The sequence below is a fragment of the Monodon monoceros genome, unplaced genomic scaffold, assembly GCF_005190385.1.
Source record: "Monodon monoceros isolate NGI ecotype Baffin Bay Population unplaced genomic scaffold, NGI_Narwhal_1 Super_Scaffold_12, whole genome shotgun sequence".
Taxonomy (NCBI): Eukaryota; Metazoa; Chordata; class Mammalia; order Artiodactyla; family Monodontidae; genus Monodon; species Monodon monoceros.
In genome coordinates, this window is record NW_021703768.1 from 43,331,382 (window position 1) to 43,349,303 (window position 17,922).

Here is a 17,922-nt window from a genome sequence, read left to right on the forward strand (position 1 = left end):
GAAGGAGTACACCTGGGGCTACATTTATAGGTCTGTAAGAATAGAGAACTAATGTAAATATGGCAAAATGTTAAGACATGAAAACTCATTTAGTGGGTACAATGGTATTTCTATTACCCTCTGCATTTCCTTGGTAGTTTGAAACATTTCATAATTTCTCATACAAATGATTGTTAATAAAAAAACTTAATTAAAATGCTAATTTTATGGTTTAAAGTAAAAATAGAATTTATCTCCCTCACTCACCTGCCTCTCAAAAGTTCTTAGGAAAACTGGCTGTTGTAGTTATGTTAGAACTTATTTTGAAATTTGGTTTTCATGTAAATCTAGATTTTAAATATATAGGGCTTATTTAATAATATATTTCCCATATAAATTCCACTATTCTATTGTTTCCTAATTTTAGATCCTAATATTTTGAAAATACATGACTGAAATTTGTTTCTTCAAGACTCTACACATTGAATTCTTTAGCAACAAACACCAAGGAACCTCATAAGTTTTTCTGTTACACTAAAATTTTGTGGTAAAAACTGAGCAATGCTTAAAACATCTGTTAGAACTTAGAAATATTTTATGTTAATTAGAGAATTTGAAGGAATATTATTTATTCAAAAATTAATTTTTGGAAATTAACATACACATTGTATTTGAGATCATAACCATAGAAAACAAACTGAATCAAGTATATCTTCTAGAATTACAAATATTACTTTTTACTTTATTAATCCCAAGGCCAGAATTTAAGGTTGAAACGAAAATATTATAGTAGTTATTGTATCTGAAAGTAACTCTGTTAAATATGGATATGGATACTTACTAAAAATAAACTTTCCAGTATTAAAAAGAAAATTAGACATAAGCACCCAATACACTATCATTGCTCCAATAAGAGACACCAAGGAGCAAAGGAGACTTGACCACTGCCCAAAGGAGCCAAAATAATATCTGCAGACATCTGGATATTCCCAGGTAGTGGTATCCACTGATGCTAGATAAAATATAAAAGGGAAAGAATAAAATTAGATGTTAATTATATATTCCATATTCATAATTTGTGTTTTCCAATTTAAATCAAAACATTTAGCAAAAGATTATGGGTATTCCACCACCAGGTATTAGACCATATTATGAAATAATAGTAATTAAAACATTATATACAGCAGAAATTAACACAACATTGTAAATCAACTACACTTCAATTAAAAAAACAAAACAAAAAATTATAGAACAAATACATAAAAAGAAATGTAGGTGAATGAAATAGTACAGGTAATCTGAGAAGTAGATTATAGTATCATAAAATTTTATAATTAATAAAACCAAGTGATAAACCAAGGCTAGAAAAAATCATCAATAAGGGACAGAAGACATTATCCAATATTTGGCATACTTAATAATAACATTTCTTGAGTCATACTTCACACCACATGCCAATTTAAATTTCAGATAATGAGGGAAGTGGGGAAGGGCAATAGAGTAGTAGAGGAATAAGAGATACAAACTATATATTATGTATAAAGTAAGCTATAAGGATATATTGTGTAATATGACGAATATGGCCAATATTTTATAATAACTAAATGGAATATAAATTTTAAAAATTGTGAATCACTATACTGTACACCTGTAACATATAATATTGTACATCAACTATACTTCAATTAAAAAAAAATTGAGACAACTGAGTTAATTTAAAAATTAAATAACAGAAAATTTAGATGACAATGTAAAAATAGCACCTGAAAGGTTATCCTTTTCTATCAACTGAAGAAATGGAAATTACAGTGGAAAAGATAGGCAGATATAAACAAACTAATACAATACAAAAGCCATTCAAATATTGAATAGGAAAGAAATTAACAAAAAATAACAGGTAAAGGGCTAACTGCTACCTCATATAAAGAATTTAGCATATCTATAAGAGCACCAAGGGACCTGTGGATAAATGGGAAAGGGATATGACTAAATAATACAATTAAGAGAAAATATACCACTGCTTAGTAGAGACAGAATAAAACTGGAGGCAAAGCCTGGTCTGTTGATTCGCACTTGCTAAGATTCAATGAAATAATGTATGTCTATTTAGGTCCTAAACTAAAACAACCTAAAAAGGTATTTCCCTGACCTAAATTATAGAAATGACTGGAGGTAACGCATTGGTACAACTTTGAGAATTCATTACAAAGGACACATTGCTCACATTTTCATACTTACAATTTCTACTTTTAGGAGATTCCAACATTTAGATCTTTTGGTAGGGATAGGTCAAAACAAGTCACCATAAACTGATAAGAATCATAGAATTCTCAATTTAGTTCTAGCAAAGACCTTATTTTTAAAATACAACTTTTTAAATGATTCTTATGAGGAAATTAGCACCAAAGTAAATGCACTCTGCAAAGAACCAGACTCTCAGAATTTCAAAGGCAGCCACTAAATTCATTAACATATCAGTTCAGTCAAATGCTATGAATTAGAGAAGTAAATCTTTAGGCAGAAAATAGTTAACACATTTGTGAAATGTACACATTAGTGATCTACCTCAGCATAAATTCCTAATACCCATATCACTCATTTGTTTTTACAGTGGCAAGTTCTTACATATGATAGTTCGTGATTTCACCACTCTGTAGCAGCAATAAAGTGTTAAAAGGCCCATCAGCATGATGACACACATTCCAGTAGTAAACCCAGCCTGTTTAAAAAAATAAAAATACAGAACAACATATATCATCATTTTAGAATAAATTCATTTATAACCATAGTTACCCTAAACAATTATGATTAAAAACCAGACAACTAATGTAAAATTAAATATAATCATCTAGGGACCTCCCTGGTGGTGCAGTGGTTAAAAATCTGCCTGCCAATGCAGGGGACACGGGTTCCATCCCTGGTCCAGGAAGATCCCACATGCTGCAGAGCAACTAAACCCATGCGCAACAGCTACTGAGCCTGCGCTGTAGAGCCCATAAGCCACAACTACTGAGCCCACGTGCCACAACTACTGAAGCCCGCGTGCTGCCACTACTGAAGTCTGTGCGCCTAGAGCCCGTGCTCCACAAGAGAAGCCACCGCAAATGAGAAGCCCGCGCACCGCAGCGAAGAGTAGCCTCCACTCGCCGCAAGTAAAGAAAGCCTGTGTGCAGCAACAAAGACCCAACTCAGCCAAAAAATAAATAAATAAAATTAAAATAAATAAATATAATCATCTATTTTCTTTAATAAATTTTATGTAGATTTATTAAAACCTCTATTGTAAAACTTAAAATACAAAGAGAAAAAAATTCTGGTAAAAAGTGTGCTGAAGATTATTACCTGTCTTATGCCCCAAGGAATACTTAGTATAGATGTTCCCATCATGGTATTCCAAATCATAAAACTGAAAGCAGAGTAAAAGCAGTAAAAATATGACGTTTGACTCTTCAAACATTTTAATTAAGACAAAAAATTAAAATAATCAATAACTTTTGTTTACAAAAAGTTTGTTATGCTCCAAACAGTAGTTTTACTCACATGGTTACTAAACTGGTGTTTTTACCATATCCTTCAGTGTAACTTTGAAGTTTATAAGCAGAACCTAATGGACTATACACATAGCACTCTTCTGGAGCTGGAACTACATGATCTGGGGCAACCTGGTTAAAAAAAAAAAGTACAGAAATGTTAGAACCAGTAAATGTGCAACAGAGGATATTTTCTATACAACAGAGTACCTGACTCTAGACACATTTCCAAATATCATGAACAATTAAATAGTGTGTATATCTGATTAATATAAAAATTATTTTTCAAATATAGTAGAAGATCTAAAGGAGCAAGAGTTTAAATACTATAAACAATAAGCTGTTCATCTCAAATGAGAATGAATTCCTAGAGTATGCAATTGTCAAAATATTCTTCTCTTCATTTTCATGAGACAGGAGGAAGAAGAGCCAGCAAAGACCTAGATTAAGTAATTCTAGATGGACGAGACTTGGGTCTGAAGTGAGGGAAATTTTAAGAATGAAGTGGTCACCAAACTCCTATGTGAAGGTGGTTTTAGCAAAGAGGCAGGTAGGGAACTCAAACTATAAAGAATTGAGGAGTCAATAGAAGGGAAAGAAAGGAATAATAAATATGGACTATTCTTCTAAATGCTTTGGTACCAGAAGAAAAAGGTGAGCTAAAGTGGCTTAAGGAAAAGGCGAAGCAAGGGTTCTTAAAGACAGAAGATGTAAGCAAAAGGGAAGGAGCCAATAGAGAGGTTGAAGACGTACACAGAAAGAACAATTGAATAGATATACATTTTTATACACATAGCTCCCACCTTACCCTGACACATTTCTTTCTAATTCTACCTCCCTATTTTGGAGGGGAAAAAAATATGGCTTCCTGATGGAATTCTGACCATCTCCCTGAGAATTGTCCTTTGAGAATACGTAGTCCTTACACATAATATTAAAGACGTAGGAGCTGACTGGTATAAATCAACAATCTTTTATATCAGTACTTACTATGTAAATCTACAACTCTGTGCTAGGTTTAGCATTCAAGTAAAAATAATATACAACCCCTAACTTCAAGAAGTTTAAATACCAGTTGGAACACATGTGAAACAATTAGAAAACGCTATAAGAATAAAAATTAAGTGTTCAACTCGAACACAGGAATGACAATAATAATGATAACAACAACAATGGGGACAAGAATAGTTGGGAAACACCTCAAGAAAGTGGAGCATTAGGACTCAGCAGGTAGACAGGATACGAACTGGTGCAAAAAGAAAAAATATCAAATCCTTCTCTCTTTATGCATATGATTGGTGGTGTCTTGCGGGCAAAGAATGTCTTGAATGCCATGCCTGGTGTGGCTTTGGAAACAACTATTTCCTATAGATACAAAAGCATATATGGAAATAGGCCTGCTGCCTTCTCTTTACCCTCAGTCCTCTTGGGTCTGAGTTCTGCTGTCTTCTACTATGGAGTAAAAAGAAAAAAGGGGCAGGACCATGTCTGTATCAGGCAGCAGATAAACCATGATATCTAGCAGAGCAAGGTCAGAAAAAGTGAAAATCAAAAGTTATCAGGGATAGGATTAGAAGCTACAGGATAAGAAATTATTAGGAGAGACAGAAAAATTGGAAGATTGGATCCCACACTCTCATCAGTGGTCTAGGACAGTGCTTTTCAAACTTGAATGTTCTTGTGATTCACACAGAGAATTTGTTAAAATACAGATTTTGATTCAGTAGATCTGGAGCAAGGACTGAGATTCTGCCCTTTTAACAAGCTCTCAGTGATGCTGATATTGCTGGCCTGTGCAGGCCACACTTTTATTAGCAAGCATCTAGGAGATGTCAGCAGCCAAATAATTTACTACTCTTCCCCAATTTAGAGTAAAAATATTAACGTAAGTGGGGAAATTTTCAGAAATAAAAAGGTGTAACTCTGTAAAGACCTGACACCTGTGGTTTCATATTACTCTTCCCTAAAAGGTCTTTTAGGAAAAATAATTTTGGGATTCTCAGAAAATGAGCATGGATGTATACACACAATCATTAAAAATGGTCATATTATTAATTTTAGATCACTGTTTATATACTTTGATTAACTAGACTCATCTCACTGTCAGTTAACAAAAGGGATTCAACTTGGTGTACAATGCTGACTTAATTTCCAGGCAAACAACATACACTCAGACCTAGACTGGCCCAGTTGGTATCTCTGAAGTTTGCTTCCATAAGTACAGTCTCTAGGAGGTCTGAACTAGACCCAGAGATATTGGATTACTTCTACTCCCCAGAAGGCTTAGATAATTCTGACATGGAACTAAGACTTTATTACAACTATTGATGTAAAGACCTAGGGGAAGAAAAAGTGAAAAAATTGGGGAAAAAAATTATCCCACCCAGAATATTTTGGAAGTCCCTACTATGATTACACAGAAGGAGATCTTAATAATTCACAAGGCTTAAAATGAGATATCTGTGTTCAAGTGACTAGCCCAGTCCTTGCCCCTCAGTAAACATTTAGAGTGTTGAATTCCCTTCTCCCTTTTTATTATTACCTATAAAAAATCATTATTTTTTTCTCAGAATGCTTCATTTTTCTTTCAACTTCCAAATTTCCGAATATTGTTAATTCTTATAAGAAATGAAATTACTTACATATTTTTGATTCTAAGATAATAACACAGATTTTGTAAGATCAAGAGTCAACAAACCATAGCCCATGGGCCAAATCTAGCCTTCAACCTTATTTTAATAGCCCCTTTGGTAAGGGGCTGTTTAAATGATTATAAAAGAAAAGTAGAGAAGAATATGCAACAGCAGGTGGCCCACAAAGCTTAAAATGTTTAGTATCTGCTCTTTGACCCTGCTTTTTGATCTATAAAAGGACATTACCAAATAGGAAAAAAATATATGTTATGTATATATTTCAGTTTCTCACTCCTGTAGAAAATTTCTAAAAACATTTTTCCCTTGTAGCTTCAAACTTAAAAATTGAATAGACTAACCAGAACTTGTTATTATTTATGTTATTAATCAATGACCTAAACTACTTCAACAGTTTATCCTCCTCAAAGCTTTTAGGATTATGGATTAGCAGAATTTTAATCCAACAAATCTCTAGGCTGTTGTCAACATAGAGAGATTGTTTCAAATCTCTCTATGCCAGGCTAATAAGAATGAACTAGCCTGAGATGTAAGACGTATTAATTAATATCTTTGACTTTCCATGATGCTGTCCTTGGAATATGGCCAGCAAAAAGTTCAACTACTGGGAGCTGCCGTGGCTTATGTTGTTCAGTTCATTTCAACTTAAGCTTAGACAATTAGCAATGCTTTGCCCCTTACCAGTGCCTTGTCTGCAGGAGCAGTGAGCCGGCTGTAGTAATGAATCCTCTTGTTCATTGCAGAGGCATGGTCACTAACCCTCTGAATGACATCATTCACACTGACGATGTTTGTGGGCTCTATATAGAAAGGCCTAGAGAAGGGAATATACACTTGACAAAGAACGTTCAGGCAGAAATTCTGGAAGTCAGCCATTGAAGAAAATAACTTCTTGTCCTCCATTAGAAATGGGATGTACAAAGGCAAGGCATTCACTTCTCACTTTTGGTGGGAAAAGAAAATGTCACAAGAGAAGTATTATCCAATCCACAGAATAAAGCTTTTGTTTCATAATGCTATTACTTTAAACACACTTTTTTAAACTTAAGGAATTTTGCAATAGAGGAGACATAACAGAAAGACTTTCAATCAGTTATTAAAAAGAAATATAGCAGCTGGCAGTTTTCAACAATGAAACTCAGACAGACACGGCTTTGAATGTTCTCTCAATAAGCATCTGGCACTGAATCAGAGAAATTACGGACAAAAATGTTCCTCTAGTTAAGAGTCTCTACTCCTTCTTTACGGGCCAAAGTTACTTCTTATGATAAATACAATTCCTATTTGTTGGTTCATGTACTAAGGATTAGTGATCTCAACCATCTCCCTTATGAAACTTATCCAAAATACTACCAAACAGAACATCAAGATACTAGAGATATTTTGTCTCATTCTACTTTTCTTAGATTTCAGTAACATACCATTATGTTACTATTTATATGTATGCTTTCTCCTCATAACTATGTCCCAATCAACTGCAGATTATGGTTTTCAATCATCATTTTCAGTCATTAACCCATTCAGTTCCTTATTGAAACTCCCTCCATTTGCTTTCTTTCCATTAATAAACTACCCAAAATGGAAAGATCTGGCACAAGCTCATGAAATGACTGCATTCCTCAGATGCCCTGAAGTCACAAATGACACTGTCTCCCAAATTGTATATAATTTGCTATTTCAGATTATACACAGATCCAAATAAGAAAGGGGAAAAAAGCCAGGAGGTTTATCACTGGTTCCACATAAGTCTTCCTCATTTACAGTTCTGAAATAAGCTTAAAAGTTATCAAAGTATGGTAACCATTTTTGGAGACACTGTTAATCTAATCTTGTGGGAAGCACTTGAAAAACCAAGTGACTAGAATTTTAGTTTATGCTATTTTTCCAAATAACTCTGTGATATTAGAGAAATTAAATTTAGCCTAGTCTCTCTAGTTAGCATACAGAATCTTTGAATCTTTCTTTTATTATTTACTCTCCATCACAGCATCTAAATTTGGTGGGTACTTTCTAGTTCAATCTAACAAATATCTAAGAGCACTTACTAGAGCAAGTATGTGGATATAGAGATCAACATGACATACTACCTATAGTAAGCATATAACTGCTAAGCGAATTCATCGGTATCAATAAATCTCAAGGGTATACAATGAAAACGAAAGGGTCGGAGGCCAAATAAACTATCCCTACTTATAAATTTGGTAGGCTGAGATAACTACCTCGCCTTCCAAAGCATTAATGTGTTCTAAATAATTTACATCTCTACTGTGACACTCAGTAGTACTAAAAAGCAATGTAAAAATATTTATGTCTGGGAGATAGTGTGGGGTCACACTCTACAGGGCATTCTCTTCTTGTTTTATAAGTATGATATCTGACAAAATTAAAGCTACAGCTTTAATGCCAACATAAAGCAGAGATTTAAGCTAATCAAGGATTACTAGTAGAGACTAATAAGTATGATATTGATAGAAAGAGTTGTAGAGGTTCTACTTGTAGCTTATTATCTGAAAATTCAATGGTATTAATATCAAGCACTAAGTTGGCTTGAAGGCCTGTTGAAAAGCAGTCCAGGAAGAGCTACATTTCTTGGCTCCTGGCCTCTTACAGAAGTGTTAACTGTACCAGTTTAGTTGGCTTGGGTACTCAGAGAGCAGAATGACTCTTAAAGTTTTTCTTTTCCAACAGTTTTCATCAAGATGCTGAGTGCCTATTCAAACAAATATTTTGGAATCTTTTCAATGCAGATTCTTTTAAAAAATATACAACCCAGCATATTTTAACTGAATTATTAGAAACATATGCTTAAAGCTTCATCTGAGAAAGCAAAAAATATAAATTATATTTCTAAATTGAACTTTAGTTGGATCTGAAAACACTTTTAAAATTAAAACTATACAGAGGACAATATTCAGAATAAAACATTTTTTGAAACTTGGGTTTTTTCTTTTGAACACAGTTTCACATGAGTGCTCCCTATCAATGTTACTTCCCATTTGAAATGTAGCTCAACTGTGCCACACTGAAAATAAATCATAATATTTTATGTAGAGGTTATATTTGTCTCACCTTAAAAATATTTATGGTCATGCTACAGAAAAAAACTGCTTTTAACATTCAGCAAAATTTAAAAAAATATTTTAAAATGTGACTCAAAACCCTTTATTTTCATTTAATACACTTATAAACAAAGAAACCTTATTTCTACCTAACACCTTTTCTAGGTTCCACTCCTTAAATTCCTTAAAAGTTTTTGGCTTTTAAATCTGTCTCCACCCTTCTACTGACGAGTTATGCTTCTCTGAAGTTTAATAACAATTCCATGACTCTTAAGAAGGTTCATACTCAATATGAAGACCCTTCATTTAAAACTATTCCTTTAGGGCTTCCCTGGTGGGGCAGTGGTTAAGAATCCGCCTGCCAATGCAGGGGACATGGGTTTGAGCCCTGGTCCAGGAAGATCCCACATGCGGCGGGGCAACTAAGCCCATGTGCCACAACTACTGAGCTGGTGCTCTAGAGCCCTTGAGCCACGACTGCTGAGCCCATGTGCCACAACTACTGAAGTCCACACACCTAGAGCCCGTGCTCCACAACAAGAGAAGCCATGCTAATGAGAGGCCTGCCCACTGCAACAAAGAGTAGCCCCCGCTTGCCACAACTAAAAAGAAAGCCTGCACACGGCAACGAAGACCCAACGTAGCCAAAAATAAATAAATTAATTAAAAAAGAAACAAACTTTAAAATTAAAATTAAAATTTAAAATTTAAATTAAAAAAGAATAAAACTTTGCTTTATTCACATCTCTATGGAAGCTGCAACTCTCAAACACCTGCCAGATTGGAGTAGTTTGCTAGAAAATGAAAAGGGAATCAAGTATTCAAAACATCTTATACAAATAAACATTCAAAATAATGAACCCACTGTACTTGTATCTACCTGCTTGGTAAAACACTATGTCTGCCAGGCAGCTTTTCAATAAAGAAGACCGAAAAGAAGTTAATCAAGCCATTGTACCTAGATATTTATTGCTACAAAAAAAATATTGGTAACTTCTGGCTTGCCGACATGTTTCTTGCTTCCTCTGATGCCTAAATAACACCCTCTTTCACAAAAACCCTGCTCTATACACTCCAACTTCACTCACTGTCTCCAAAGGCTAAACCTGTATAAGCTCTTCTCTTTCTATTATGGCTAATTAATTTATTGGTTCTCTAGTTTATTAAATATTGTTTAAGTGCCAACCAAGTATTCAGCACTGTGCTAAATGTTAAATGATGAATAGGACATAGAACCTCAAGGATCATAATCTACTGGAGGAGATACATAAGTAAGCAATTCCAATCCAGGAAGAAAAATAGAAAAAGAGAGAAAGTGCTTATGAGCAATAATGGGAGTAAGGAGATTGTGTGATGCTGGGTATGTGTACAGTACATAGAAGGGGAAACTAAACCACGTCTCACAGACCACTGAGGAAGCTATTGTTGAGGTGAATTCTAAGATATAAAGGAGTTAATCAGGGATGGGGAACAGGAGGAAAGAAATAGTGCTTCAAAGAATGGAAAAGCATGTAGAAAGAACCCAGAAAATGAGCACAATATATTTTTTAAAACTATAAGTAGTGAGAAGAGAAGTAGTAAGAGATGAGGTAAACCTGGGTTAGTACATGGAGGACTTCACATGCCAACAAAGACATAATCCTAAAGGGAAGAACTCTGTCTCCTTTACTGATTCCTTCTCAAACCCCCAACCCTTAAATCTCAGAGTAACCCAGACATTGTCTCTTCTCTGTCTACACTCAATCTCTTGGTGGATTTATCTAGTTACATAATTTTAAATATCATGTGTACGCTGATGGCACTCAAACTATTATCTTCAGCCTGAACTCCTGATTCATGTATCAAACTGCTCTCTGCTACCTCTCCCCCACCCCACCTCTAGGACTTCATTGTTTACCACACTAACCACAGTAGTTTCCTCACCATTCCCGACACACCGCAAGCATGTACCTACTTTAGGACCTTAGTTAATAATTTCAGGTATAAACAAAGGCTCTGAAGGCCTCTTCCCTAAATATTTTCATGGCTTGCTTTTTTACTTCTTTCAAGTCCTTCCTCAAGGTCCCCTTTCTCAATGAGGCATTTGGCTATCCTTGTCACCATACCTAAAATTTCAACCCCTCTTCTCTATCCTTGTCATTTCCTATGCACCATCTCTGCTTTTCTACCTTACATTTTCTCTTTAGCATTTATACTACCTAGCATAATACATACTTTTTATTTATTACTGATCACCTCCAGTAAATATAAGTTTCATGAGCGCAGGGTTTTTGTCAATTTGGCCACTACTATATTCCCAGGGGCTAGAATAGTACCTGGCATATCGTAGGAGCTCAATAAAATGTGGTGAATAAATGTATTTTGAAATAAGTTTAAACTCATACAGAAGTTGAAAAAATAGTACAAAGAGCTCCCATATATACTTCACGCAGGTTCCCCCCAATGATGACATCTTATATAACCATAGTATGATCATCAAAACTTGTATTGCTTTTATAATCAGAAAAAAAGTTAATAAAAAATTATAAGGATAATGCTTTTAACTTTTCTTTAGTTTAAAAAATTTTAAAATAAATATCTGGGGGAGAAATGATAGAGGCAATAATCAAAAGTATCAAATGCTATAAAAAATGAAAAGCAGCAACCTATAAGAAAATCAATTTATTGTGGTATCCTCAAGCAAATTAAAGACTTTTTCAGGGTTAGAAAATGACTGTCAAGTGCTACCGCTAAGTCAAATGAGATGCGGACTAGTCGATGAAATGACCACTGGTAACCTGCATGTGAGCAGTTTCAGTGGAGTGGTTAGAACAAAAGCTTGTCTGGGGCTTCCCTGGTGGCGCAGTGGTTGAGGGTCCGCCTGCCAATGCAGGGGACATGGGTTCGTGCCCCGGTCCGGGAAGATCCCACATGCCGCTGAGCCTGCGCTCTGCAACGGGAGAGGCCACAACAGTGAGAGGCCCGCGTACCACAAAAAAAAAAAAAAGCTTGTCTGAACCGGGTTCAAGAGAAAAATGTGGTATGGTGAGCACAAATAATCCTTGCAAGGAATTTTCCGTAAAAAGGAAAGAGAGCAATGAAATGGTAGCTGAAGAAGTAAGTGTAAATACTATAGGAAATACTTTAAAAGAATAAAAAATATAAAAATCACCTATAATCCCACAACCAGTAATCATTAATAACATTTTACCAACCTCAATCTCTTGGAAAAAAATAGAATGAGATACTGCTATATGTTCATCAGAATGGTGAAAATTTAACAATCTCAGTATGAAGCACGAGTAGGAGGTAGAGCAATGGAAACTCTAGTGGGAATGTAAGTTGGTATAATCCCTATGGAAAACAGTCTGGCACTATCCAGTGAAGTTGAATATACACATACACTACCGCCAAGCAAATCCACTCCCAGGTATATATCATAGAAAAGTTCTTGCATATGTATACCAGGAGACACATATACTAATGTTTATAGAAGCATTCTTTGTAAGAGCCCCACACTGGAAACATCCCATATGTTCTAAAGTAGAATGGATAAATAAACTGCAGATACTTACAGAATAAAATGCTAGAAACCACTGGCAATGAAAGTAGAGTTATATACAACTTGGATGAAAATTATAATGCTAAACAAAAGTCACAAAAGAATACATACAGTGTGATCTCATTTACATGAGATGCAAAAACAGGTAAAGCTGAATTCAGTATTTAGGGATACACAGACAATAAATTATAAAGAAAAGTAGGAAAATGATCACACAAATGTCATGAGAGTGATCACCTGTAGGGAGGAAGAGGGATGTGCTTGGTGAAGGACACATGGGGAACTTCTGAGGTGCAGCTAATTTCTAGACCTTGTTGTTGAACATATGTATCATGCACTCTTCTGTATATATGATATGTCATGTGGTAAAAAGAACTTTAAAAACAAATCTTAAAGTAACATATGCTTTCAAAATTTAGTAATGAGACCAAGAGGGACTGAAAAAATCTTGTGTACCATACAGAAATTTGCTGGTTATCTTGTGGCAAAATATCTTAAAAATTTGTCAAACTTAAGTACGAATTATCTACTTTTCTTCTATAAAAAGACAACTGTTCCAAATTCGTTGACCTCTTCTATGATGACTGTGGCTATCAACAGTACGCTATGTAAGTACACAGCAGGTATCAAAAGCCAAAATAGCCGCCCACATATCTAATCCATCTCCCTTCAAGGTAAAGATATTTTAACAATGACTGAGAAAGCAGCTGCTCTTAAAAGAACTCACAATATACAGAGAATATTCTGATAATGGATGTTTAAAAATGTTTCCATTGTTACATGATTTTATTGTTGACAATAATGTCTGTCACCAATAAAAACTCAAAACTGCAGTTTTATAGACATGGAATAATTGGTCGAGAAAAACAAGGACATTCCTGAAGTATTGTATTTAGCTCCCCTCCAATGGAGCTTTCAGACCAGCTAGGCAGCTCCTGCATTCTGGCCAGAAGCCACTGGGTTGTAACAGTTTTGATTTTAATCCCAGTTAACCTGGGAAGGATGATTCTATTAATTTCTCCCCTTCCCCAAGCAAAGAGATCAGCTGCTTTCTGAAGGCTCTCTCTAAATCAATGCTTTTTTTTTTTTTTTTGAAGCAGAGGAGAGGTCGGAGGATAGACTGGAGAGAGAACCAAGAAAGGTGAACAAAGCTACTGGCTGTTTCCAAATTAACAGTTTTAAGCCAGTAAAAACAGGAGTATTTTGGACTTTAAAAATAACATGGGATACCAGAATACACAAACTAGCACAGCAATCACTAAATGTAAGAACTGAGTCATATCAGGGAGGATAAATTTAACCAGGCAAATTTCAACAAAAACTTCCACATAATTGTAGGATGAGCAGAAATGAATTTCAAATCAGCTTGAATTACTATTGTGGCAAGGTGTTATGAGTCTCAAAAATAATAAAGCGTATTCTATTGTTACTGTTAATATTATAAAGTGAAAGCAAAAGTGTTAATGTACTGTTAATAGATAAAATTTTAAAGTTAATTTTATCAAGATCATTACATCTTATAATTTAAAATTTTCTATTTTTATGTTTTATAATATACATATTTTATAAGTACAGAAGTACATGTATATAATTTGCAAACGAACACACATACACACACATAAATATATACAGTCCCAAAGTTTTAGGTTGTTATTATTTGTTTAACTGATGAGGATGATATGAAAAAAGTAAATGTTAATAAACACCTGGTTGAAGGTTATGGGTTCTTTATTTTAGAGTTCTAAGCTGTTACTAAGCCATGAGTAGACATCTTCATTAATGACATACGGACAAAGAACTTGACCTGAATATTAATTCTCAGGCCTAATTAAACTATATGTTTAATTAAATGCAGATTCTGCTAAGAATGAATTTAAAAATTCTTTCAATGCAATTCATGCTTTCAAATTTTGGTTTTTAAAAACACATAAATTGTTTTAATTCTACTGTCCTGAAAACAATCTCTTCTTTCATGGTTACAAAATGATCAGTAACAGAAATACAAGGGTTTTTTTGTTTGTTTTGTTTTTAGTATCAGCACTGGAATGAGGCTAAAAGAATTATATAAACATCAGGAACTTTCAACAAAGTTAAGATGCTAGAAGCACCTGTAAGTAAATACAAACATAACAGTTCTTTAGTTTTTCACTAGGTTGATATAAAACAATAACAACACCAGCATCACCACATCCTATCTTCTATCTAGAAAAAGCAGTTCCAATGGAACATACTGACTGACATTCCACAAAGGAAGATTAACAATACTTAATTATAAATTATAATTAAGATATACTTAATTATATACTTAGTTATAAATAATTATATTAACTATAAACAAATAAATTACAGAGACACTGTAAGCTTCAACCTGTAATGTCATGCCAACTATTATTCTCCTTGTTACACAAATCTACCAAAAGAATTTCTGGAAAAGAAATGAAATTTCTAGTTTCAAAACCTAGTTATTCCCCATTAAAAAGAAAAGAAAAAAAAAAGCAGGGAAGAAAATTGCCAGGCCAGCATTTTAACTAAAATTTCCTCAAAAACTTGAAACGTGGGCTTCCCTGGTGGCGCAGTGGTTGAGAGTCTGCCTGCTGATGCAGGGGACACGGGTTCGTGCCCCGGTCCGGGAAGATCCCACATGCCGTGGAGCGGCTGGGCCCGTGAGCCATGGCCACTAAGCCTGCGCGTCCAGAGCCTGTGCTCCGCAACGGGAGACGCCACAACAGTGAGAGGCCCGTGTACCACAAAAAAAAAAAACCCAAAAAACTTGAAACATAATGAAAGAAGGTAAATATTTCATTAAGTATATATATTAAGATAAATCTTATTTTTAATATATACATGTGATTCTTCAGATGAACACTAAAATTGCTTTCTTCATTCTGTTATCTAGAAATTGAAAACACAAAAACAAAAATTCATCTACTCTTTAAACAGACTACCAAAGAAAAGGAGCCTCTTTCTTATTCTTCTTCCATAACTTAAGAAAGGGATACTACTTATCACGCCTTAGAAGTCTTTATCATGGCTCCCAAGAAAGGTAAATGGGCTAAGAGAACTTCTGCTTTGCCACTGGAAAGAGAGCAACAAATCGTCTACACAAACTGGCCTTTCAGGTGACCATGGCTGTATTTTCAACCCAGACAGCAAACACTGTAGTAGTCTGACCAGAATCCATTGTTGGTTGTATGACATGTTACTCCGCAAACCAATCCCAAAATAACAGAATAGACTGATAAAGGCAAGTGTCCAAAGTGAAACCTGCTGCCAACTGGCTCTTACCAACTTTTACATATAGGAAAGTTTTATAAACAAAATATAAGATGTTTTAGTAAAAAAGAAAATAAACAGTGCTAGAAAGGGGATTTTGAAACAGGAACTTTCACATATTGCTGGTAGGAGTATAACGTGGTACAACCTTTCTAGAAAACAATTTGGCTATATATATCAAGAACCTTAATTGTGCTTTACATCCTTTTATGCTAATAATTATGCTTTTGACAGTCTATCAGAAGGAATCAAAATATGGTTTAAATACAATATGTAGAAAGCTGCTAATCAAAGCACCATTTAAAATAATTAAAATTGTAAACAGCTTAATAAAACATTAAGTGGTTAAACATTGTTAAATTATGATATATTTAAATAATACATATTTATTTAAAATGATATTCAGAAAGAATATGGAAAATTGCTTACAGCTTTGTGGGACATTTCAGTGATTCTTAAGAATAATTTTTATTGTAAAACTTTTTACTATTCCTTGAAACCTGGTACTTACCCCTTATTTATCACTCCTAGCTTCAGTCACTATCTCTACAGTTTATGGCAGTTAAAATCCTTGGATGACCTTGCCAAAGAACTCTAGGCTTGCTGCAAGGGCATGAGGTTCAGGGGGAGGCTGGAGGTTGTTTTGTTGTCCAAAACACTACTTTGATTAGAACAACTTCATTAAAAGCAACTGTGAGGGTGGAGTGAAATTAAGGTGAGTGGGCCTCACTTTTTTAACCTCTCTAAAAGGAAGGCAAGAGGTATCCTAGGGGTCACAGCAGTAGAAGTACCAGTCCCTATGGCTGCTTACACCTGAGTCCAGAGTCTCTCCTTGCAGACTAGAGGTTGGTAGTCAAGGACACATAGGACAAATCTGGACCATGGCCTGTTTTCATAAATAAAGTTTTATTGGAACACAGCAAGGCCTGTGTGATTATGTGTTATCTATGGCTGCTTTCACTCCACAATGGCAAATTTGAGTCCATATGCCCACAAAGCCTAAAATATTTACTATCTGGCTCTTTACAGAAAAAAAAGTTTGCTGACTCCTGCCCTAGACCACTGAATGTTCTTACACAGAGCAATGCCTGCACTGAAACTCCCAAAGCACCTAGCCATCAGTACCACAGATGACCTCATTCTACTCCTGGCTGGGCTTAGCCATACTCTACAGCACAGTTACTCGCTGGGATATGATCCCATGGGTTCTTTGTAATGCTGGATCAGGATGGGTTAAATCAGTATTTTTTTCCTAATGAAAATTGAGTACTGAGTTAAAAAGAAAAAAATATATATGTGTGTGCGTTTGTATATATACATAACAAGTCAAATATTTATAACCCCTCATCATAGTGATTCCTGTCCTTTTTTTTTGCTGTGTCTATCTCCTTCCCCAAAGTGTCTGGCACCAAAAAAGAGCTTAGTGAATGTTTACTGACAAAAGGAAGGAATACAAGAACAAAAGGAAGGGAGGCAGGAAGTAGAGTGGGAAGGACAGAAGCAGAGAACAAGAGAAACAGGTAGGCAGGCAGGCTGGCAACTTGGGAATAGCTTACAGAAGTACCAACAGCACTCAACAGAAATTTAAACTGAAAAAGTAGCACATTAAATTGTATATAGTATATAAGCTCATAAAATACCATAGAAAAGGATAGAAAAAATATACTAAAATGTTTTAACAACACTTGCCTCTATGTGATGGGAATATATTTCTTTATGCTTTTTTTTCCAGAATATTCTCTATACAAGAACAAAACAAAATAACAAAACAAAACATCCCCTAAGTAGAGAAAAAAGATAATTTGTATCATCCTATAGAAGCACAGGTGATTTAAACATTGTTTCTAATAAAATGGGTTTTTCATTTTGTATATACTATTTTTATCCTA

At 34.7% G+C, this 17,922-nt stretch overlaps 1 protein-coding gene across 17 annotated transcripts in view; it reads right to left on the minus strand.

The window, feature by feature from the left end:
• Positions 1-17,922, minus strand: part of SLC38A9 (solute carrier family 38 member 9) — a 114,033-nt gene that overhangs the window by 64,291 nt on the left and 31,820 nt on the right. For 15 of the 17 annotated variants that reach the window (XR_003792579.1, XR_003792575.1, XR_003792577.1 and 12 more), the window contains 5 exons: positions 6,842-6,974; positions 3,520-3,641; positions 3,322-3,385; positions 2,605-2,698; positions 821-991 (listed from right to left, as the gene is read on the minus strand). Coding sequence is in view for 9 of the 17 variants with exons in the window: in XM_029215930.1 (XP_029071763.1) it covers positions 821-991; positions 2,605-2,698; positions 3,322-3,385; positions 3,520-3,641; positions 6,842-6,974 (584 nt within the window). In the remaining 8 variants the exon portion in view is untranslated. Of the gene's footprint in view, positions 1-820; positions 992-2,604; positions 2,699-3,321; positions 3,386-3,519; positions 3,642-6,841; positions 7,103-17,922 lie in introns of all 17 variants that reach the window. The other 2 variants (XM_029215928.1, XM_029215934.1) reach the window with 2 other exon arrangements.